Source organism: Sminthopsis crassicaudata, chromosome 4 (assembly GCF_048593235.1).
Source record: "Sminthopsis crassicaudata isolate SCR6 chromosome 4, ASM4859323v1, whole genome shotgun sequence".
Lineage (NCBI taxonomy): Eukaryota > Metazoa > Chordata > Mammalia > Dasyuromorphia > Dasyuridae > Sminthopsis > Sminthopsis crassicaudata.
The window spans coordinates 450681948-450703830 of record NC_133620.1 but is presented as its reverse complement, the minus strand read 5'-3'; the positions used below and the strand labels follow the sequence as shown (position 1 = coordinate 450703830).

The 21883-nt window shown below is 40.3% G+C and overlaps 1 protein-coding gene across 8 annotated transcripts in view; it reads left to right on the top strand.

Annotated features, from left to right (window-relative positions):
- The window catches only part of NOS2 (nitric oxide synthase 2), a 99755-nt gene that overhangs the window by 60135 nt on the left and 17737 nt on the right, over positions 1 to 21883 (top strand). For 7 of the 8 annotated variants that reach the window (XM_074263666.1, XM_074263669.1, XM_074263670.1 and 4 more), the window contains 10 exons: positions 3324 to 3408; positions 4028 to 4150; positions 5456 to 5604; positions 10475 to 10637; positions 11425 to 11516; positions 14391 to 14532; positions 14686 to 14825; positions 16649 to 16823; positions 17398 to 17499; positions 21497 to 21691. In XM_074263666.1, coding sequence (XP_074119767.1) covers positions 4112 to 4150; positions 5456 to 5604; positions 10475 to 10637; positions 11425 to 11516; positions 14391 to 14532; positions 14686 to 14825; positions 16649 to 16823; positions 17398 to 17499; positions 21497 to 21691 — 1197 coding nt within the window. In that variant the 5' untranslated portion in view covers positions 3324 to 3408; positions 4028 to 4111. The remainder of the gene's footprint in view (positions 1 to 3323; positions 3409 to 4027; positions 4151 to 5455; positions 5605 to 10474; positions 10638 to 11424; positions 11517 to 14390; positions 14533 to 14685; positions 14826 to 16648; positions 16824 to 17397; positions 17500 to 21496; positions 21692 to 21883) is intronic. The other variant, XM_074263665.1, reaches the window with a different exon arrangement.

The following is a 21883-nucleotide window of genomic DNA, read 5'->3' as shown; positions in this document are numbered from 1 at the left end:
ATTTCAGATAGCAGCGACTTTTCTCTCCCTTCTTGAAAGAAATGAATCCATTCAAAAACTTCTAGCCTCGTGCTAGAAGAACCTCTCAAAATTCTTTTGAAAAAATAGAGTAAATCTGTAAAGAATTTGGAAGCATAGGAGTAGATGCAATAATTTGAAGGGAAAGAAGCAAGAACCAGAATATGGGACAAAATGATCACAGGAACAGAAAAAGAAATAATGATCAAGAGAAACTGAGTGAGTACAATGGTGAGGGCGTTAGCCTGGAGGACAGATGAGAAAATGTACCTCCCTGCCTGCCTGCCTCCTTTTATGGTGCAGGTGGGAAATGTTGGATGTGCAATATTTTCTCTATGATCAGTCTCAATCAATGTGTACTGGTTGGTTTTGCAGAACTGCTTTCCTTAAAAAAAAAAAAAAAAAAAAAAAAAAAAGCACTTTTATTCAAAGGCAAATAAAGGAAAAGAAGATGGATTTTCCAAAATTGATATGACATTAGAAAACAAATATATCAATTTTTAAAAATTTTGTATTTATTTTATTTTTAGTTTGTGGAATAAGACAAAAATAAATAAATAAAAATTATATGTGTACATATATATATATGTCATTAAAAAAAAAAAAAACAGGTCATGCCCTACCAATTTTATTTCCTTCTTTGAAAAAGTTGAAAAGAAAAAAAAAATCTGGTGAAGACTGTTTAGATTTCTTAGGAAGGAGGAATTTGTAATTTGCAATTCACTATATAGATTTAGAGCCCTTAACCTTTTGTGAGCTATGGACCCTTTGGCCAGCAATTTGGGAAAGCTTATGGACCCCTTCTCAGAATCAAATTTTTAAAAACATAACAGAAAACATGTAGAATTTAGAAGGAAAAGGTTTCATTGCAATAAAGCAATAAAGTAAATAAATAAAATTGCAATATTAAAAAAAGGAAAAAAAAACAAGTTCAAGGTCCTCTAGATTATGAATCCCTCATATAAAATACATGATTAATTGATTGCTAAATATCAGCTAATATTGTGATTATTCTGATATTTCCAAAGGTCTCTGATTTCATTGGTCTAGGTTTTCTCTCAATAGGTTATTCACAACCGTTGATCTTCATAAATCATCCAATCAGTCAATAAGCATTTATTAAATGCCTACTATGTATCAGGTTCTCTGTTGGGCACTAAAAATCCATATATTAAATATTGAAATATTGAAATCTGTCCTACTGTTTCCTACTTCAAGAAGCTTACATTTTAATGGAAAGGACAAGAATATATCCATCTTTGGAATATGTAACATGAAATATATATTACACACATATATTTAAAATATATATTGAGTGTATATCTATAAACATGTATAGGTATAGATTACACACATATATGTATAAAAAGATAGACAGGATTTGAATGTGAATTCTTCACATTCTGTCACTTGGTGCCTTGGGACTAATTTTTCTGTCCATTGGGTTTCATTCCTTTCGCCTCTTTCTTCCTTTTTTCACAGCTAAATAGCAGAGTTGGATTTAAGCCTAGGCTTTTGATTCCAAGTCCAATACTAAGAGTATTAGAATACTCCACATTTCTTCCCATTGGTATGGCGATAACTGAGGGTCTTGATGTCTTTAAGCTCAGCCTGAGCCTCATCTAGAGTCATCCCATGCTAGAAATGCTTCCGATGCAGAGCTACTCCTAAATTGCCTGTCCTTTGGAAGCCATTTTAGCTAAGTTCTGAGAAGCTCTTCCCCAGGGTGATATTTTTTTAATCATGGCAACTTGCTAAGATTGTTTACCAAGTCATTAAGAAGTTGGAAATTATTTTGATAGGTAGAGTACCCATATGTACTGACAAAATTACAGATCCTTGAGATGTTGAAATAAGAATATTATTATTATTCTAGCCTTTGGGAAGTCAAGGTCAACTCCATATCATGATGAAATATTGTAGAACGTCATTGGATTATGATTGCTATTGTCATTATTTCAATGAATAAGAAATGTGTTACGTGGGGAATGCCTGGTCAAATTAAACTCTTGGGTAATGCTTGAGATTTTGAAATGTTTTTAAGGTGAGTCTTATAAAACAGTCAGCTGAGCAGACAGATAGAGGATTCTCTCCCACAACCAATTAGGCAGATAGAGGCAGTTCTTAACTAGCCACAATAATGGAGAATGGATTATTCAAAAAGTCTAGACTTCATAGGATCATAGACTTTAAGACCTGGAAAAGGTTTCAGAGAACATTTATTTCAATCTACTCATTTTATAGATGAGACCCAAGTAAAATGAAGTGAGAATCAGAGGTACAATATGAACCCTGGGCTTGGATATTTGGGGTTTTTTTTTGTTTGGGTTTTTTCCCCCTTACTATGCCACTTGGCACTTTGTGATTATCAATTTTGTCCACTGGGTTTGGTTGTCTTCCTCTCTTTTTCTTCCTTCCCCCTTTTATCAATATTGCATTAGAGAAGAGTGAAATCTTATTAGGGTGTAAGCTTCTCGAGGAAGAGACTAGTTTTTGTTTTTTAGTGTTTGTATCCCTAGTACTTAGCACAGTTCTGTGCACATTGCAGAAAATTAACATTTGTTTATTGACAATTGACTGAGTCCTAGTCTCAGCTCTGCCACAAGCAGATAAACTACTTAACTTCTCTGAGGCTCAGTTTCTCCTTCTGTGATATGAAGAAGTTGGAGTAGACCTCAGGATCACAGCTGTAGAGCTGGAAGGAATCTTCATAGTCACTTACATCAGATCCCTCAGGAGTCTCATCTAGCACTCTATTGTATTAGGGTGAGTAAGTCACTTTAGCTCTCTGGATCTGTCTTCTCCTTTTGAAATAAGAAATTAGACTCAAGGGTCCCTAAGTTTCCTTCCAGATACGTAGATAATCCTGCCTATTGTAGTAAAAAAAAAATGCTGGACCCAGAATGAGAGACCTGGATTCTAGGATCATAAATCTGGAGATGAAGGAGACCTGCCAGCTTAACCCATTCATTTTATAGATAACGAATTGCAAACAGACCAAGATAAAGTGACTTGCTCAATATCACACAGGTTGTAAGTGAATGAGGCAAGATTTAAACTCAGGTTTTCCCATCTCCAGCACTTTTTCCACTATGCCATCTAGCTGTCCTCAATGTCCAATGGTGGTGGCCACATCACTAAATTTCACCTTCCTTATTTGTAAAGTGATAGAGCTAATACCAAAGCAATCGGGATGACTCTTTGTAAACTATAAAGCACTATATAAATGTCAGCTCCAACTATTATTATTATCACTATTATTGTTATTATTATCTTCATTATTATTACCATCATTGCTTTCACAGTTCACTGACAGAGGATGATGTTAAGTCTCACAGCCTGAGTAAACCTCGAAATGAGCAGCAACAAACAACTTTGGTGGAAGAAAAGGTCAGTGAAGGAGGTCACAACCCTTAACCCACTCCTTATCCAAGGTACATATTACCTGATACTTTACTCTAGAGACGCCTGGGACATAATAGCATGCCCTTTGGGATACTAGACATAGCATCTCTGAATTTGATGGTAGTCATCCATGGCCATTTCTTTTGGTAAAACATCCCCCTAAGTAGCACTCCTACTTATAGAGTGTAGGAAAACAGTCCATTAAGAATCTTGAGTGTCTTCCTTAATTCCAGTCTCAGTACTAAACCATCTGGCTATTAGGTCAATTTCTTGAATCTTTGTTCCTTTGGATCATTTAATGAAGCGTTTGGTTTGGCCATCTTGGATCCCAAGGATCTGGAGGTCTTAAGTAGATTTAGGACAGGTGGCCTAAAGCTTCAAGGGAAGAGAAGATGTCACATGAAACTTGAATTCACTCTGTATGCTGCTTCTATCCCTATTACTATCAAGATAAAGTAAGGGGAAAGGGTTTCTTGAAAATTAGTCATTAATGTGATTCCTAATCACTGACCAGCTTCTACCCTAGGATACTTGGATCTTATTATTAGATGGAAGATGCTTGCTAAGCTCTCACTGACCTGTCACCTTCTTTCCTTCTGTCTAGAAGCCTCCTGAACCCCAGGTCAAGGGGATCGGTCCCATATCAGGCTGTCCAAGGCACGTGAGGGTTAAAAATTGGGGCAATGGAATGACATTCCAAGACACTCTACATCACAAAGCCAAACTGGTGAGTAAGGAGCCCAAGACTTTCAACCAATCTTCTTGAAAGGAAGTCGAGGAGAGTCTCCTATCCCAAAGGCAGCAAAACAGACCTGATCCCTTGAGAGCTTATGGCTTTTAACAGGTTTTTAACCTGTTGCAAACAACCAGAATATCAGTAGACAATTATAGCTCATAATCAGTTAAAGAATGGAACAAATGTTAATTAGCATATCTCAAAGAACTGTACTGATGGGGATGAATAATCCAGAATTTGAGATAAACTCCAGGTTGTTGGATTGCAGGTAATTATTTTTTTTCCTTCCCAGTACATTTTTATTCCTGTTGAAGTTTACTTTAAATCATCTTTAGGGTCCTCTGCGTCCCACATGCACAAACAGGCTGGGAAGCAAGAAAGAGAATGTAAGGGCTTCAATAAGACCATTTGAAAATGAGAAAGTAGTTCAACTGTAGGCACTAAATAAGGAGTGGGTTCATGTCTATTCTGAGCCTGAGGCTGTCCAAAAGATGAATTGAGTGACTGTATGAGGATCCTAGCTCTTAAACTCTAAGGAAATTCAGGTTCCCCAGTACAAAGGCCTCATTTTGCAGATGAGGAAACTGAGGCTCAGATAAGTTAAATGACTTGCCCAAGATAACAGAGTAAGTAGAAGGGCTAGGATTCCAACCCAGTTTCGCTGACTCCAAAACTGGCACCCTTTCCACTATATCATCTTGTATCTCAAGGGCCCAGAGTGATAGAAGCACCTTGTATCCTTTTAGTTGTGTTAGCTAGATTTCAGTGGGCAGATTTCAAATCCAGCTTAAGGCACTTCTATGGACTAGTCACTAAAGCACAATCTGCCTCAGTTTCCTTATCTGTAAAATGGGGATAATAATATACCTCCCTCCTATGGTTGTTGTGAAGATCAAATGAGCTAATATTGGCAAAATGCTTTGTAAATCTTCAAATGCTAAATAAATGCTAGCTATTATTACTCTTATTATTATCAGTTGGAGACAATCTGTGGTGGAGGGGGGAGGATTTACAGAGAGGAAGGGAGGCTGTTGAATTGGGTGGGGCTAAGGAATGCCCTGGAAGGCAGCAAAGGAGAAAATCTTGATGTTAGGAGAAAAGAGCAGAGAGTCCAGTAAAGGCACAGTGGAGTGAATAAGCAAAGATTGACTGATTGATCAGACATTTATTAGCTATAGGATCATTACTTTGTGTTTCATTTTCCTCATTTGTAACATGAGATCACTGGAGGGATGGGCACTGGGGTCCTTCCCAACTCTACATATATGATCTTCCTTCCAATCTTTTTTTTTCCAGGATATTGATTGCAAGTCCAAGGCTTGTCAAGGGTCAATAATGACCCCTAAGAGTATGACAAAAGGGACTAGAGACAGAGCGATCCCTCCAGAAGAACTGCTACCTCAAGCCATCGACTTTGTCAACCAGTATTATGGCTCCTTCAAAGAGTGAGACTATTTCCCTTTCCAGCTGCCCCCCTTCCTTGTGTGTGTGTGTGTGTGTGTTTATGTTTAGGAGAGATCATTCACTGACTTATTGACTCATCCGGTGCCTGCCCTGTACTTGGCACAGAAGGTAGTCAAGGAGCTCATCAGCCCAAACAGTACTGTATTTCCCCACAAAACTCAAAAAGCTCTAGTGCCAAAACTGAATGAACTGGACTAAGTCAGAATTACAAGGTCATGGTCTTTACAAGATCTAAATTACAGATTTAGAGTTGGAAAAAAACTTATTAGCATCAAGTTCAACCCGCTTCTTCTTTGGTAGATGAGGCCCAAGTGAAGTGATTTGTTGCCCTAGATCACCCAGGAAGTAAAAGGCAGAATTGGAATAGACAAATTCAGTGTTCTTTTCACGGACCCATTTTTCCTCCCTGAAAATTTTCTGTAATATTCTGTAGATTTTCAGCTTCCTTAGTGACCAAAGATCACTTTGCATCTTAAGATTTGTTCCTTTTCTTGCTGTTTAATCATTTCAGTTGTGTCTGAATCTTCATGACCTCATTTGAGCTTTTGTTGTGTGTGTGTGTGTGTTGTTGTGTTGTGTGTGTGTTTTTGGCAAAGATATTGGAGTGGGGTGCAATTTCCTCCTCCAGCTCATTTTACAAATGAGGAAACTGAGGCAAGCAGGGTAGAGTGACTTGCCCAGGGTCACACAGCCAGTCTATATCTGAGGCCAGCTTTGAACACAGAAAGTTGAGTCTTCCTGGCTACAGGCCTGGCACTGTGTACTATGGCATCCCCTAGCTGCTTTGTATTTCATCCATAGAGATTTTCCCTCCCTAACCTTCCTGTCTGCAGGAGGAGATCCTTCTAGTCTTTCTTCAGCAGGTTAAGGCTAATGTGGATTATTATGAAGTCTAAGCCCAGGTGGTCAATGGCCAGCACAAGCTAGTGAATTTATCAGAGGAAAAAGGCAGTTATGTGGTCATATCTTGGATCCCCAGAAGGGGGATGGGTAAAAAAAATGTAACTAATGTAGCACAGCTCCTGCCCACTATTGCAAAAGCCACTCAAATGGATTGATTGATGATTGGCTGCATCTTTCTTCTGTCTGGATTCTAGAAGTACACTGTTTCTTGGGATTCAGGAACCCTGGTTCACCATTTTACACTGGACAGCATTAGTGTTTTTCTGGCCCTCAGTTTTCCTGTCTATAAAATGAACATTATAATCCTTTGCTCCCTTCACTCCCAAGCTATCATCGGCTATCAGAATTGGATGGAATATTGAGGTCATGTTGTTCAACTCTTTCATTTAACAGAGGAAAAAAAACTGACCTAAGATCCCAGAGAAAGTAAGTGGCTGAGTCAGGACAAGAACCCATAAGTCTGGGGAAAGTATAGATCTTATCTAATATTTTGAAATCTTTAGTAGAGAAAAGATCAATTAAGATGGAGTTAGTATGGTACAGTGGAAAAAATGCTGTTTGAAGGTTTAAGGAGTTCAGAGGTTCAGACTCCTGTTGATTTACTTACTTCCTTGGGCATCACTTAATCAATTTGGGCCTCAGTTTCCCCTTCTGAAAATGAGGTTGTCAGACTATATGGTTTCTGGGCTCCTTCCATCTCTAGGTCTGTGACCCTTTTGACCAATATGACCTAGGTATTAGCATTTTGAAAAGTGTACATGATACGCAAAGATAGGACAATAATAGCTATTATTAATAACAATAATAATAATGATTGTGGTAAGAGATGATAAACAGACAGCCAGAATCCTCCTTATGATATAAGGAGAAATGTTGAGGAAGAGATCGCAGTATGGACCCCTCTATCATTCCATATGAGCAGGCATGAAGACGTGAGGCAAGAATTCTTGTCTCTACAGGTCTTAATTTCCTCATCTCTGAAGGAAAGAATTGGATCACAGGCCTCAGCTTTGAGCTATAGCCTAGGTTCTAGGACTGGAGTGAGTTTCTTGACAACAGTGATTATCTGCCCTGGGTCAGAATTTAGTACTTGGCACATAGAATGTTTTTAATAAATACTTTTTTTATTTATCCATCCACCCATTTATGCAAACTTTGGGTGACAATAGACATGTTCTATTAGCCTTCGGTATCATTACCACCATCAACGGGTCTGATTTGGGTCATGTTTGGGTAGGGGGGGGGAGGTGGGGAGAAAAGATATTATTAGTCCTCCAAGAGTCCTGTTTTGGAGTTGATTTCCTGTTGCATGCTGTTGTGAGCCTATGTTCCAGTTGTGTCCTTGGGATAAATATTTTCAAGTGTTTTGTCTCTGACCTCCTTTTTATCGAGGAAAAGGAGGGTTGTCAAGACCGTCTTTGTTGACTAAAGGACCATTTTGTTCTGCCTTGTCTGTCCTATCCATAATCAAGACTGACTTTGTTCTTTAAATACTTTTCCTTGTTGCCATTTCAAGTGTCTTTGTGTGAGGATTGGGAACTTCAAGGTTGCTGTGATGGTGTGTGTATGTGTGTGTGTGTGTGTGTGTGTGTGTGTGTGTGTGTGTTGAAGCATTTCAGTTCTGAATCCCTTCTTTTGAGAAACTTAATCATGTCTGAATAAGGAAGCAACTGAAATAACCCAAATCCCTTTTCTAAGTATTTCTTGAAACTAAGGGACAGTGTAGTCAAGGGTGTAGACATTGCATCATAGGTTGATTGCTCAAAGGAGTATTTGAGGTCATCTAGTCTAACCCTCTAATTTTACAAATGAGGAACCTGAGACCAGGAATTTTGACTTACTCAATGGTAAAGTCAACATTTGAACTCAGTTCCCAAATTTCTTTACTTGGCTTACAAAGTTATTGGGAATTCCAGGTCTACATTCAATATCAATTGGTATTTCTCAGAGTCATTTGGCCATGGATTTAGGAGCTTAGAAATGAGCTGGTCCAATCTCTAAGATGAGGAAACTGAGAGCCACAAATTGAAGAGGGAAGTTGCCTAAAGTCACATAGCTGGTATGGGGCAGAATCAGGGTCTCTGATTCCAAATCTAGCCCCTTCCTCACTGCACTGTGAAAGCCACAGGGATCTACAGATGACATTCTGCACCTTGTTGGTTGATGGCACAAAGGTAGGTGAGGCAGCTGCTCATCTCAAGGAACTTTTAATTCACACTTGGAATTTAAAGTCAAGAGCTCAGGCTTGAGAATCTGTGGGAAGATGGTGTGTAGTTCAGTGGTTAGAGCCCTGGGCTTGGATTTGGAAGAACTCAATTCGAATCTTGACTCTGCTCCTTTTTCCTATGTGATCAAAGGCTTTCATGACTCAGGGAAAGTCATTAATACTATTTACTTTCCCTGGACTTCAATTTCTTAATCTGCAAAATGCAGAAGTTGAGCTCCATGTCTGAAGTGCCTTTCTACCCCAAACCTCATGAAATCTGCAATGAAAAGAGCACTGACTGTCTAATCTTGGAATGTGAGTTCAAATTCTAACTTTATGCTTATTATTCTATGTGACTTTGAGCAAGTCAATTCATTCCGTAGGCCCTCAGTTTCCCTAAATATAAAAATATGGGTTGAACTAGATGGTTGCAACTCCAAGGCCTTTGACCTTATGATCTGAGTGGTGGGGACAAAAGGAGTGGAGGGGTTGGGAAGGGATTGCTCTGTACCATTCTAAAGAGAAGTTTGAATGAGCTGCAATTTAGCATAGAGTGGAAATGATATTGAATTTGGGGTCTGAGGCTCTGAATTCAAATCTTGGCTCTTCAGCTTCCTTCCACTGTCCATCCACTGTCTCTCTGATTTTCAATTTCTTGACTTTAAACTGAGGGCTTGGATAAGCTGATCCCTTATATCCTTTTCTACCAGCTCTGACAAATACCTACCAATGTTGTATACTACATAAAGAAAAAATAGACTTTGATTTTTATGGAAATCACCTCCTGAATATTGTAGGTTTTGAGGTGATGGGATTCATTAGACTGAGCTCCTCCAGACTGGAGAATGTCTTTTGCCTTTCTTTGTATGCCCAGCACTTAACATAGTTCCTGGCACATAGTAGGTGCTTAATAAATATTTGGAGCTACCAGGTAGTGCAGTGGGTAGAGTGCTGGGTCTGGACTCAGGAAGATATGAGTTCAAATCCACCTCAGATTCTTTTTTTTTTTTTCCCCTGAGGCTGGGGTTAAGTGACTTGCCCAGGGTCACACAGCTAAGAAGTGTTAAATGTCTGAGACCAGATTTGAACTCGGGTCCTCCTGAATTCAAGGCTGGTGCTCTATCCACTTCCCCACCTAGCTGCCCCCCACCTCAAATTCTTAAAAGCTTTATGACCCAGGGCAAGAAATTTAACCCTGTCTGTCTAAGTTCCCTTATCTTTAAAATGAGTCAGAAAAGGAAATGGCAAACCATTCCAGTATCTCTGCCAAGAAACGCCTAATGGGTCATAAAGAATCAGACATGACCAAACAATAATAATAAATTTTATTGACTCATTATTGAATATGATTGCTAATTCTCTGTAAATCACATTTTGGTTCCAATTCTAGAAATCATGCTTTGATTTCTAATTTTTAGATTGATTTTATTTAAAATTAAAAGTAATTTTTTTAGCAAGGGGCAGAGCAGTATAGTGAATAGAAGGCTGGCCTGGGAAACTGAGAGCATGGGGGCCCCTCCTGCTTTGAACACCCAGCACTTGATGATCACAGGCTAGTTACTGAATTTCTCAGTGCTCTTGTCAACTCTCTACAACTTATGTTACAGGCAAGTTGCACAGCTGCATTGGTGAAGGGAGTTTCTGCACAGGGACTTCTCCCATGTGGCTGAAATCACAGATCTCTGGGGGGAAAATAAGTCAGTTCCTATTGTTTCTATTCCTGATCTTTTCCTGTCCTGTAGGGCAAAAATAGAGCAGCATTTGGCCAGAGTGGAAGCAGTAACAAAGGAGATAGAAACAACAGGAACCTACCAGCTGACGGAAGATGAGCTCATTTATGCAACCAAGCAGGCCTGGAGAAATGCCCCTCGGTGCATTGGAAGGATCCAGTGGTCAAACTTGCAGGTGACCTTCCTGGGAAAATGAGATGGGGAGGCAAAGGGGAGGGGAAGGGGCAACTTTCCTAGGACACACCAGCTGGGTGGTGACAGAGAGCAGAGCTGCACAGGTTGTTGGTCAATAGTCTCAGGTTTTGAGTTTTAAATCTTTGTTCCCAAGGACTATATATTCATTTATGCCATCCATCACTGCTGACAGATATGGGTCATTGGCTATTCGTTAATGTAGACATCAATTTTTAATTGATTTATAATATATAATACTAATACTGCCATCTCTACAACATCTGTCCAATAATTGAACATTCATTAAGTACTTACCATGCAAAAGGGGAGCCACAATAGTATATAGTAGAGAGCTAGTCTTGAAGTCATAAAGATAGGACTTTAAATCTTGCCACTGACATATACTGGCTGTGTGATCCTGGGCAAGTCACTTAAATCTTCCCTGTCCTCTAAGGAAAGCTGACCTGTATTTGGAAGAGTTTCTTCATCAGGGACTTCCTGATACCAATGACCATCATATTGTCTATTTTTCTATTTAAGGGGAACTATAGAAAGGGATGACAGTGATCAGGAATGGGATGGGATGCACTGGGAAGTCAGGGTTTTTCATTTTCCCAGCTGTTTAAAACATTTGCTGCTCTGGAAGTCATTAGTGGCCTGATTTGATACAAATATACAGTTGTTGAAGTTACCTTGGGTGACTTGCTAAATTCTGACAATAAATGAATGAGAACCAAATTTATACTATCGATGATGTTCTTGATCTTGGGGTTTGGTGGGGTCCATAGGTGTTTGATGCTCGGAAATGTACAACAGCCAAGGAGATGTTTGAGCACATCTGTCAGCACATCCGCTATGCAACCAACAATGGAAATATCAGGTGAGGCTTCTTTTCCATAAACTCCCAGGTAATCTCCAACTTTTAAGTCATTAGAGATATTTGTGAAGGTAACCCAGGGTAATCTGGGAAATGAAGATTGAAAGAAAAGAATGTAAGATTTCACAAGGAGGATAATTAGCCTTGCTCTGGTATTTGCCATCTCTATGTCTGTTTTCTTTGTCTCTCTACAGTTTGGAATCACTTTGAGAGGAAGGAAGGAAGGAAGGAAGGAAGGAAGGAAAGAAGGAAGGAAGGAAGGAAGGAAGGAAGGAAGGAAAGAAGGAAGGAAGGAAGGAAGGAAGGAAGGAAGGAAGGAAGGAAGGAAGGAAGGAAGGAAGGAAGGAAGGAAGGAAGGAAGGAAGGAAGGAAGGAAGGAAGGGAAGGAAGGAAGGAAGGAAGGAAGGAAGGAAGGAAGGAAGGAAGGAAGGAAGGAAGGAAGGAAGGAAGGAAGGAAGGGAGGGAGGGAGGGAGGGAGAGAGGGAGGAAAGGAAGGAAGGAAGGGAGGGAGGAAGAGAAAGAGAGAAAAAGAGAATAAAAGAAAGTAAGAGAGAAAAAGAGAGAGAAAGAAAGAGAGAAAAAAGAGAAAGAAAGGGAAGGAGGAAGAAGTGAAGGAAAGAAAGCAAAGAGAAATAGAGTGAGAAAGAGAGGAAGAAAAAAGAAAAGAAGGAAAGAGTGAGGGAGGAAAGAAGAGGGGGGAAAGAAAGTGAGAAAGAAAGAAAGAAAAGAGGAAGGAAGAAAACAACTGGTAATTTGGATTTCCATTTAATAATTTCGAGACTAAAAGATTCCAAGGATTCTTAAACATAGAATCATCATAGACTCAAAGCTAGAAGGAAAATTTAAAGTCATCTAGTCCAACCCTGTAGTTTTTTTTAATAGAAGAAGAAACTGAGGAAAGTCACATGATGCCTGAGGTACTAAGTGGCAATGGCAAGCTTTGGCCTTGAGTTATCTGACCTCAAATCCAGTCCTCTTGGTGCCATGCTGCCCCCAAAATATCCTTCTGGAGGTGGCTATGAAGTGGGTTTGAAAGTGAAGGATGAATTTCCTTCCATCTGAAGTCCTGTCTGTGAGTCAATAAGCATTTATTATGCACCTCCTGTGTACTGTGTACCTACTATGCACCAGGCACTAAATTCAAGGGATACAAAGAAAAGCAAAAACAGTGTCTGCCCTTGAGGAGCTGATAACCTAATGAGGTGCCAACAGACTGGCAGCTACATCCCTATAGCATATGTACAGGGTAGATGGAAGGTGTTTTCAGAGCAAAGGTACTGACATGAAGGGAACCAGGAAAACTTCCTTGTAGAAGGTAGAATTTAGCTATGATCTGGAAACGTTGGGAGGGGGAGAATTTTAAGCACGTGGGAACAGCTGTGAAAACACAGGCTGGAAAAAGAGTGTCTTGTTTAAGGAGCAGCCAGGCGGGTGTAGGTGGAGGGCAGTAAATGGAAGCAGACTGAGAAGGGGAAAGGGAGCCAGACGATGTAGGGCTTTAAAAACAAACAAACAGAATCTTTTAGTTGATCCTGGATGTGACAGCCATTTAGTACTTAGTGAGGAGGAAGTGACATGGTCAGACTGTGTTTTAGAAAGCTCATTTTGGCAGCCGAATGAAGGCAAAGAGGTGGCTCAAATGACCTTTAAGGCACCGAGGGTTGGTTACTAGGTGAAATTCTGCTCCTTGATGAATCCAGAAGTGATGTGGCTGTGCTAAGGAGGCAGAGGTCATACTAAAACAGAGGCAGAAGCAACAGAATAAAAGAGAATAATAAAAAGTTTTTGTGTCAGGAGACAGATTTAAATCCTAATTCTGTTCTTGACTATAAAACTTTAGGCAATTCATTTGTATAAGATTCAGGTTTCTTATATATATATATATATGTATATACTTATAAAAGAAATTAGTGAACTAGATCAGGATTTCTTAAACTTTTTCCACTCAAGACTTCTTTTCCCCCCAAGAAATTTTTACGTGACCTTGGTATATAGATAGGTATACAAATCAAATATTTATTGACAATAAATCATAATTTCATGACACCCCCCATTCCGTTATGAGACTCTTATGGTGTTGCAAATTACAGTTTAAGAAACTGGGAACTAGATGACCACTTCCAGCTCTGAATCTATGACCCTATGAAAATATAAAATGATCTCATCCAATCTTCTCATTATGTGGCTGTCCCCATCCACAAGTGCCTGCTGTTCCTAAACTAATTTGTATTTAGTTTTAATTCTTCTTCCGCATATACTTATATGTTTGTCTCCCTCGTAGGATTTAAGTTCCCTGAGGGCAGGACATGTTTCATTTTTATCTTTGTCTGCCCAGAGCCTAGCACAGTGGCTGGTACATCGCAGTTGTTTAATAAATGCTTATTGATTGATTAAATGACATGGCAGAAGGAATGTTGGCTAAGTAAGGAGTGGATCTTGATTTGTGATCCAACTCTGAAGGATGTATTAAATGACTTTGATATTAGATGGACCTCAGTTTCTTTACCTGTAAAGTGAGGTGGTAAGACTGGATGAACTTTAAGATCACCTTCAGCATCAGATCTATCTAGGATCCCTATTGGAAAACAGAGTAGGACAAGCATCACAAAAAGGCAAAAGCTGAGGAAGGCAACCCATGGGGTTGAGTTTTCAAGAAAGCTATTACTGCTTCCTCCTTTTGTTGCATCCTTCCCAAACCTCAAACTCTCAAGTAGAACTCATTTTCTTTTTTGTCATTGAGTAAAGGAAGGAAAAGAAGGACCATTCTCCTCTTGATTGATCTATCTTTCTGACATTAGTTACATCAGTTTGCAGGGGATCTGACTGGAGACCAATACTACTTACGCCATGCAAGCATTCTCCCTTTTCCCTGAGCAGGTCAGCCATTACCCTCTTCCCTCAGCGGAGTGACGGGAAACATGACTTTCGGGTCTGGAATGCTCAGCTCCTTCGATATGCTGGTTATCAGATGCCAGACGGTTCCATCGTGGGGGATGCTGCCAGCATTGAGTTCACCCAGGTGTGTACATGCCAGTCCGACTCCAGGTGGGAAATCCAATGGATGGGGGCCAAGGGTGGGAGATCCCGGAACGAGCAGCAAGAGGGCCCCAAAGGAGTCTCAATGCCCAATCACCACCAATGTCAATCACCTTATTGTTCTCTCACTCTCCAGCTGTGTATAGACCTGGGATGGGTGCCCAAATATGGCCGCTTTGATATCTTGCCTCTCGTGTTACAAGCCAATGGCCAGGACCCAGAGGTCTTTGAGATCCCGAAAGACCTTGTCCTCGAGGTGTCTATAGAACATCCCAAGTAAGTGGGTTGGGCAGAGTGGAAGTCTGGTCTTTACTGCATCCCCATCCCCCACCGGTACACATTTATAGGCTGTGAGTCTTTGCCCCCAAAGCACCTCGCACTGATTTTCCCCTAAAGCTGAAATGACATCTAATGAAAGCCAAGAAGGAATTCCTTTCATACATTGCCATATCGCAGTTACCTTCTCTAGCAACTATGCGCTTTCATCTTGGAATGAAAACATATGAAAGTGTGTTGATGTATGAGGGAGGAGAGGAAGATGAGGAAGCGTTAGAGAATGGCTTCTGTTGCTCCACCTGCCACCCTGTCCTGGATCCCCTCTCTAAGCAACTCTTGGAGACACTTTTCTTCACATTTAGTCTTCCAGGAACCCAAACTGGGGCTGCAGATCCTCTTAGAGCTGTTACCAGGGTGAGAGTGACTAGGATTTTCCCCCAGGATGCCAATATGGGGAGTATCTGCCTACTCTTCTTTACCCTAAGATCCAATGAGGGTCCAGTCTCAGGGACCAACTTGGAAAACCCCTCTCCATTGTCCCATTAAAGTCCCTGCTTGGGTGATCAGGTACATGGCCAGAAGCTACCTTGTCATCTCAATTTCCCTAAGGCAGCTAAAATTTCCTGGCCTGAGCTTAATAACAGTAAATGTTTATATAGTACAAAGATTTTATGTACCTTTTATGTAACTCAGGTACTCTGAGGTAAGTATTCCAAGTCACAGGATGAGAATATCATAGATTTAGAGATTTTTTTTTAAATCATGTGATTAAAGAGTTACTGAAGGAATCTGGTCTAATCCCCTCATGTTATAGATGAGGAAATTGAAATCCAGAAAAATTGTTAAAGGACTTTACCAGAGTCACATAAAGAGTAGCAAAGCCAGGATTTGAATATAGTCGTTTTGACCCCAAACCTTGCAATTTTAAATATATATATATACATATATATGTATATATGTATATGTATGTATATATACGTATATATACATATACATATATATATATGATTTCTACTTAAAAAACATTTATTTTCTCTTCTTTTCCCTCTCCCCCTTTGGAAAAAAAATCACCTTAAATGAAATGACTTTATATCATGTGCTTTTTCCCTATCCTGTACTTATCAGTTTCTATTATTTTTATCTCCATTTTATAGATAAGGAAGTTAATGGTCAGGAGTTTGCTTAAAGTCACAGAACTAAGTAATAGTCAAGTCAACTAACGTTTATTAAGCACCTATTTGTGCCGGTGATTATACTAAACACTAGGGATACAAAGAAAGGCACAAATAATTCCTGTCCCTAGAGGCTCAGAGTCTAAAGAGGATGTCATAGGACTGGATTCAAATTTATTTCTTCTTGAATGTAGGTCCAGAGCTCTGGCTCTGCCCTACATTGCTTCTCTGGCCAAAAGACAGAGTTTATTGGTTGTGTCCTTCTGAAAGTGTTTCTTCCCAAAAAGAAATGGCATAGGATCATAGGAAACTTAGAGATCATAGATCAAACCCCCTTATTTTACAGATGGGGAAATTGAGGCACAGAAAGGTTAAATGTTTTACCCAGATAAGAAACACATTGCAGTGCTGAAATTTGAACTTAAGTTTCTGAATTAGGACTTTCCCCATTAGTCTATATCTTCTCCCTAAATTATCTAATCCCACTTCCTAAGTTTACAGATGAAGAAACAGAGGTCCAGAGGAGGGGAAGGGAAGTAACTTACCTGGGTTTGCACTGAGAGAAAGCAATGTTTGAAGCTAGGTCCTCTGGTTCCCAATTCAATGTTCTTCATGGGCCCTCAATTGCAACCTCCCCTCCTTCTTCTTTAGGTATGAGTGGTTCAAGGAGCTGGATCTGAAGTGGTATGCTCTACCTGCTGTAGCCAACATGCTCCTGGAAGTGGGCGGCCTTGAGTTCCCTGGGTGCCCATTCAATGGCTGGTACATGGGAACCGAGATTGGTGTCCGAGATTTCTGTGATGTCCAGAGGTACAATATCCTGGAGGTAAGAAAGAGTTTGCAATATCCCTAATAGAAAGAAAAGAAAAAGGAAAAATAATAAACAAAACCCCTGTAATAAACATGCATGGCCAAGCCAAACAAATTCCCATGTTGGCCATGACCACAAATATGTATCGCATTCTGCATGATGAATCTGTCTCTTCTCTGTCTAGAGATGGACAGTATTCTTCATCACTGGCCCTCTGGAATCATGGTGCATCAATATGTTGGTCAGAGTGCTTGTCTTCCAAGACTGTTCATTTTAGCTTGGTTATTGTCTAAATTGTACTCTGGATTCTGCTCACTTAGCTCTGCATCAGTTCATGTAACTCTTCCCAAATTTCCCTGAATCTGTCTCTTTTGTCATTTCTTATGGAAATAATAATGCTCCATTACCTTCATATACCATAATTTATTCAACCATTCCCCAATTCATGGAGAACCCTTCCTTTTCAGTCCTTTGACAGTCCCCAAAGAGATGCTAGTGATGCTTTTTGTGTATATGGACTTCTTTTCTTTTTCTTTAATCTCTTTGACATAAATGATTGACCAGCCCCTGTCCTGTTGCCTTCCTGCAGGAAGTTGGAAGGAGGATGGGTCTGGAAACACACAAGTTGGCTTCCCTCTGGAAGGACAGGGCAGTGATTGAGATCAACGTGGCCGTGCTGCATAGTTTCCAAGTAAGTCAGGCATTTGTGGGGTGTTCTCTGTCATTACCAGGATAAACATTCCCCTTCTCTTTTCAACATGTACTATGTACCAGACTTAAAGAAAAGCAGAAACACAATCCCTGCCCTGAAGGAGTTTATGTTCTCTTAAGGGAGATGACACCTCTCTAAGAATATGAGAGATATGGACAGAGCAAGTGGAAGATGAATAGATAAGGGAAAGACTAGCAGCTATTGGGAATAAGTCCTACCCTAAGGTTTTTGTCTGGTGTCTATGAAGACACCAAAAGGGCTGTTGAAAACATGCTGGAGAACCTCCCAAATAAAGCATTGTGGTCCAGTCCCACACTCCAATCAAACACCTGGCAGATTCCCTGGTCAGGAATCCCAGGGGCTTAGGTCACTGTGGCTTCATCCTCTCAGGGAAGGAAATGGTACAGCTTTCCCCTCAGCCCCCAGGACGTGTACCTTATTGGATCATAGATCCAGAGCTGGAAAGGACCTTAGAACCCATCTGGTCCAATCTCAACAGAAGCCCGGGGAGGGCAAGTAACTTGCTCACATTGGTAACAAGCCTCTGTGGTAGGATCTGAACCCTGGGCTTTCTTGGCTACAAGACCAGCATTCCATGCACCATGCCAGGTTGAATAATGACCTGAAATGTTCTGAAGCTAATATTTCATCAATGTTATTAGACTGTGAATTTCTGGAGAATAAAGTCTGTTTTTTCCTTTCTTTGCATGCCCAACATTTAACACAGTGTCTGGCACAGAGTGGATGCTTAATAAATACTTGTTGACTGACTGATTGACCTGTCATGATGTCACTTTAGAGGAAAGACTTCTTCTTTTGTTTTAGAGATGAGAAAACTGTGCCCCAGAAAGTTGAAAAGTACTGTCCAAGGTTATCCAACTAGCTAGGAATGGAGCTGAACTGCAAATGTTGGCTTTCTAGATCATTGCTCTATAGATCAGCTAATTCTCTCTGCCTCCCCTGGTTTTGAATAAGACAATGATAAAAATACTTTCTTTCTCCCTGTTCCTTTGCTTTCTTTTTTTTTCCTCAATAGTATAATACCTTTGCTTTCAAAGAGCTTTCATATCCTTGAGAGAATCAATAGCAACAGATGAAAATAATTCAGACTCCTTTTTCATCTCGAAATGGGGATATTGTCTTGGACTACCTCTATTGAGCAGCTCAAGCTATGGACAAATCCTGTAACCTGTGTGAACCCCGGTTTCCTCTCTCATAAGATTAGAGAAGTTGGGTTGTCCTTCCAGCTTTGGACTTCTGTGATTCTACCTATCTTTTTCTTTCAGAAAGAGGTCAGATCAGAGTCACAGAATCTCAGAATTGGAAAGGACCATAGAGGCCTAGAGAATTCTCTCTAGGAAATGCCCAGCACATGGTCATCCAGCCTTTAATTCAAGTCTTCCAATGAAGACAATCCACTCCAAAACATACCTTCTAATCTGCTTCCCTTGCTAGAAAATATTTCCTTACATCAATCTAAATTGAAATTTCCATCCAGCCCATCTTGATATTTTCTTCTCAGACCAAGTAGAAAAAGTCAAATCCCTCTTCCATGTGACAAGCCTTCAAATGATTGAAGAAAATCATCATGTCCTCCTTAAGTCTTCTCTGAATATCCTCTGTTCTTTCAGTTAATTATCCGATGGTGAGACCCTAAAGCCCTGCTCATTTTCTTGCTCTCTGCTTCCTTCTCTGCAAGGTGTGGGATTCAGTGATCTCAGAGATCTTTTCAGCTCTATAACCTTGTACTCCATACTAATTGTGTGACCATAGGCATGCTGCATAATCTGTGCCTCTATTTCCTTATTGGTTAAATGAAAGGGCTGGACTCAATGGCCTTTGAGACTCTTTCCAGCTTGAGAGCTATAGTGCTCTGAGTCAATGACTTGACAATAACCCCCATAAGGAAGTAATTTCTAGTGTTTCCTGTGACTTAGGTAGTAAGCTGGCTGGCCGTTACAATATTACCTTCAGATGTCAGAAGCCTGGACCATGAGTACAAAGAGTCTGGACCTTTACTTTGAAAAAAATATTATCCATAGAATTTTTGTATTGTGTGTGTGAGAGAGAGAGGCAATTAGAGTTGTGACTTGCCTAAGGTCACACAACTAGTAATTGTTAAGCATTACGTGTCTGAGGCTGGATTTGAACTCAGGTCCTCCTGACTTCAGGGCTGGTTCACTATCCACTGTATCATCTGGCTGCCTCCATGCATAGATTTTTGAAGGGAAAAGATCTAAGTATTTAGAATCTTTCTGGGGAAAGATTTACCCCCCATCCCCAGACAAAGGAGCCTCATCCCTTTTCTGAATCTCCATCTCCTCTTCTATAAAATGAAATAAGACTAGATGACCCAGCTTTTGGAGTCTACAATCTAAGTCTGAAATGTTTGAAGATGGAGCCATTTGTTCATAGGGGGGGCGATGCCATCAACAAGCACCATTGGACCCAATTCAAGAAGTGAATTTGTAACAGTTAGCTAGCCCTTTCAGACATTTCATTAGCAGCTCTGCTACTGATCACACTTCTTAAAACAGCAGCAGATTGAGTGAGAAGTGTGTTTAAAACAAATTAGAGACATTTCTCACACCAGCTCTCCATGGCTGGGGCAACAAATAACAGCCAAAGAGGCTGAAACATCCTGACAGAGGGGGGGAAATGTGCCAAGCCCGACTCCCTATCAAATGGCTTCTCTCCAGGGTGCTGATGGGAGCTGGCAATGAGAGGTTGGCAGCAGTGAGTCTAACCAGACCTGTCTGAGCTGAACTTCATCTCCCTGGTTCTCAGTTTCCACCTCGTTAAAGTGAGAGGCTTATATTACATGACTTCTAGAGTTCCTTCCATAAAGGCATGATTAGAATTTTTTTTTTAATCTGAGGCAAGTAATACAACATGGGCTTCAAATTCCCTGGTAGAAACTGTAGGGTTGTCAATAAGGCATTCACTTGGTGTACAGCCTCACAGTTTCTTATTTTAACTCATTTTTCTTTTTATATTTAGCATTTTATTTTCTCCCAGTTACACATAAAGACAAATTTTAACATTCATTTTTTAAAAAATTTTCTGAGTTCCAGTTTTTTGCCTCTGCCTCCTTTTTCTCCACTCCCCTCCTTGAGACAGTAAGCAATTTGATATAAAATGTTACATGTTCAATCACGCAAAACATATTGCCATATTAGTCATTTAATGAATCTTTCTAATTAAGCTCCCTCTTCTCCATATTGCTGAAGGATGCGAATGCTATCACCCTTCTAAATTTCGGTGCCTGGGACAAAGTCCTGGTTGTCCCCTCTATTTGTAATTATGGCATCCTGGGACTGTTTCTATAAACTCCTAAGGGTTTTCTAAAACCAAGTGGGTTATTTAGTTTCAGCAGAAGTAAGAACCTGGGTACAAACAGGAAAAAAAGGCCGTCTGGTAGCTGACCTAGTTCAGGAAGGGCTATGTGAGCAGAATTCCTATCCCGGGGAATCCCAAGCCTATTTGTGAAACAGGCAGACTTGGGAGAAGGATGGGAAAATGTTCTACCAGCTCTGCTTCCTACTGAGATGTTGAGGTTAGGCCCCTTCACTCACCTAATTAAATGCAACTGAATTCAACCGGAATTCAATGAGACAACTTCCTCAGCTTCCGTTTTTCCAGGTAGAGTGAGTTCCTAGTACTGTGTTCCCAAGACTTCAAGATACAAGTGAGGGTGAATGGATCATAGATCTAGACCTGGAAAAGGCCTGAGAGTCTAATCTCCACATTGTACGGATGAGGAAACTGAGGCCCGTAGAGGTTAAATAGCTTGCCTAGCATCACATAATTAGTAAATGTCAAAAGCAGGATCTGTCTTCCTGACTCATTTATTTCCCCTATTGTTGAATTGTTTCTCCCATGTTTTATTTAGTTGCAGAATAGAACAGCAAAGGACCAAGGATGATTGTTATCCCCCTGTTTACTCTGTATCTCCTTGTGCTTCCTTTTTTCTTAGAAACAAAACGTCACCATCATGGATCACCACTCAGCAGCGGAATCTTTCATGAAATACATGCAGAACGAATACAAGTCTCGAGGCGGCTGCCCGGCAGATTGGGTCTGGCTGGTCCCTCCAATCTCTGGGAGCATCACTCCTGTGTTTCATCAGGAGATGCTAAACTACATTCTTTCTCCTTTCTACTACTACCAGGTAAGCAGACCCTCGAACTCACTTCCATTCTTAAGAGTATCATTCAGGGCTTTGTTCATTTCTGGTCTCCCCTTTTGCTAAACCTGCCAACAGTCAACAGAGGGTTATTTGTCCAACAAGCATTTATTAACTGGCTGCTTATAGTGTACCAGGCCCTGTGCTAGGTCCTGGAATTACAAAACCAACAATGGA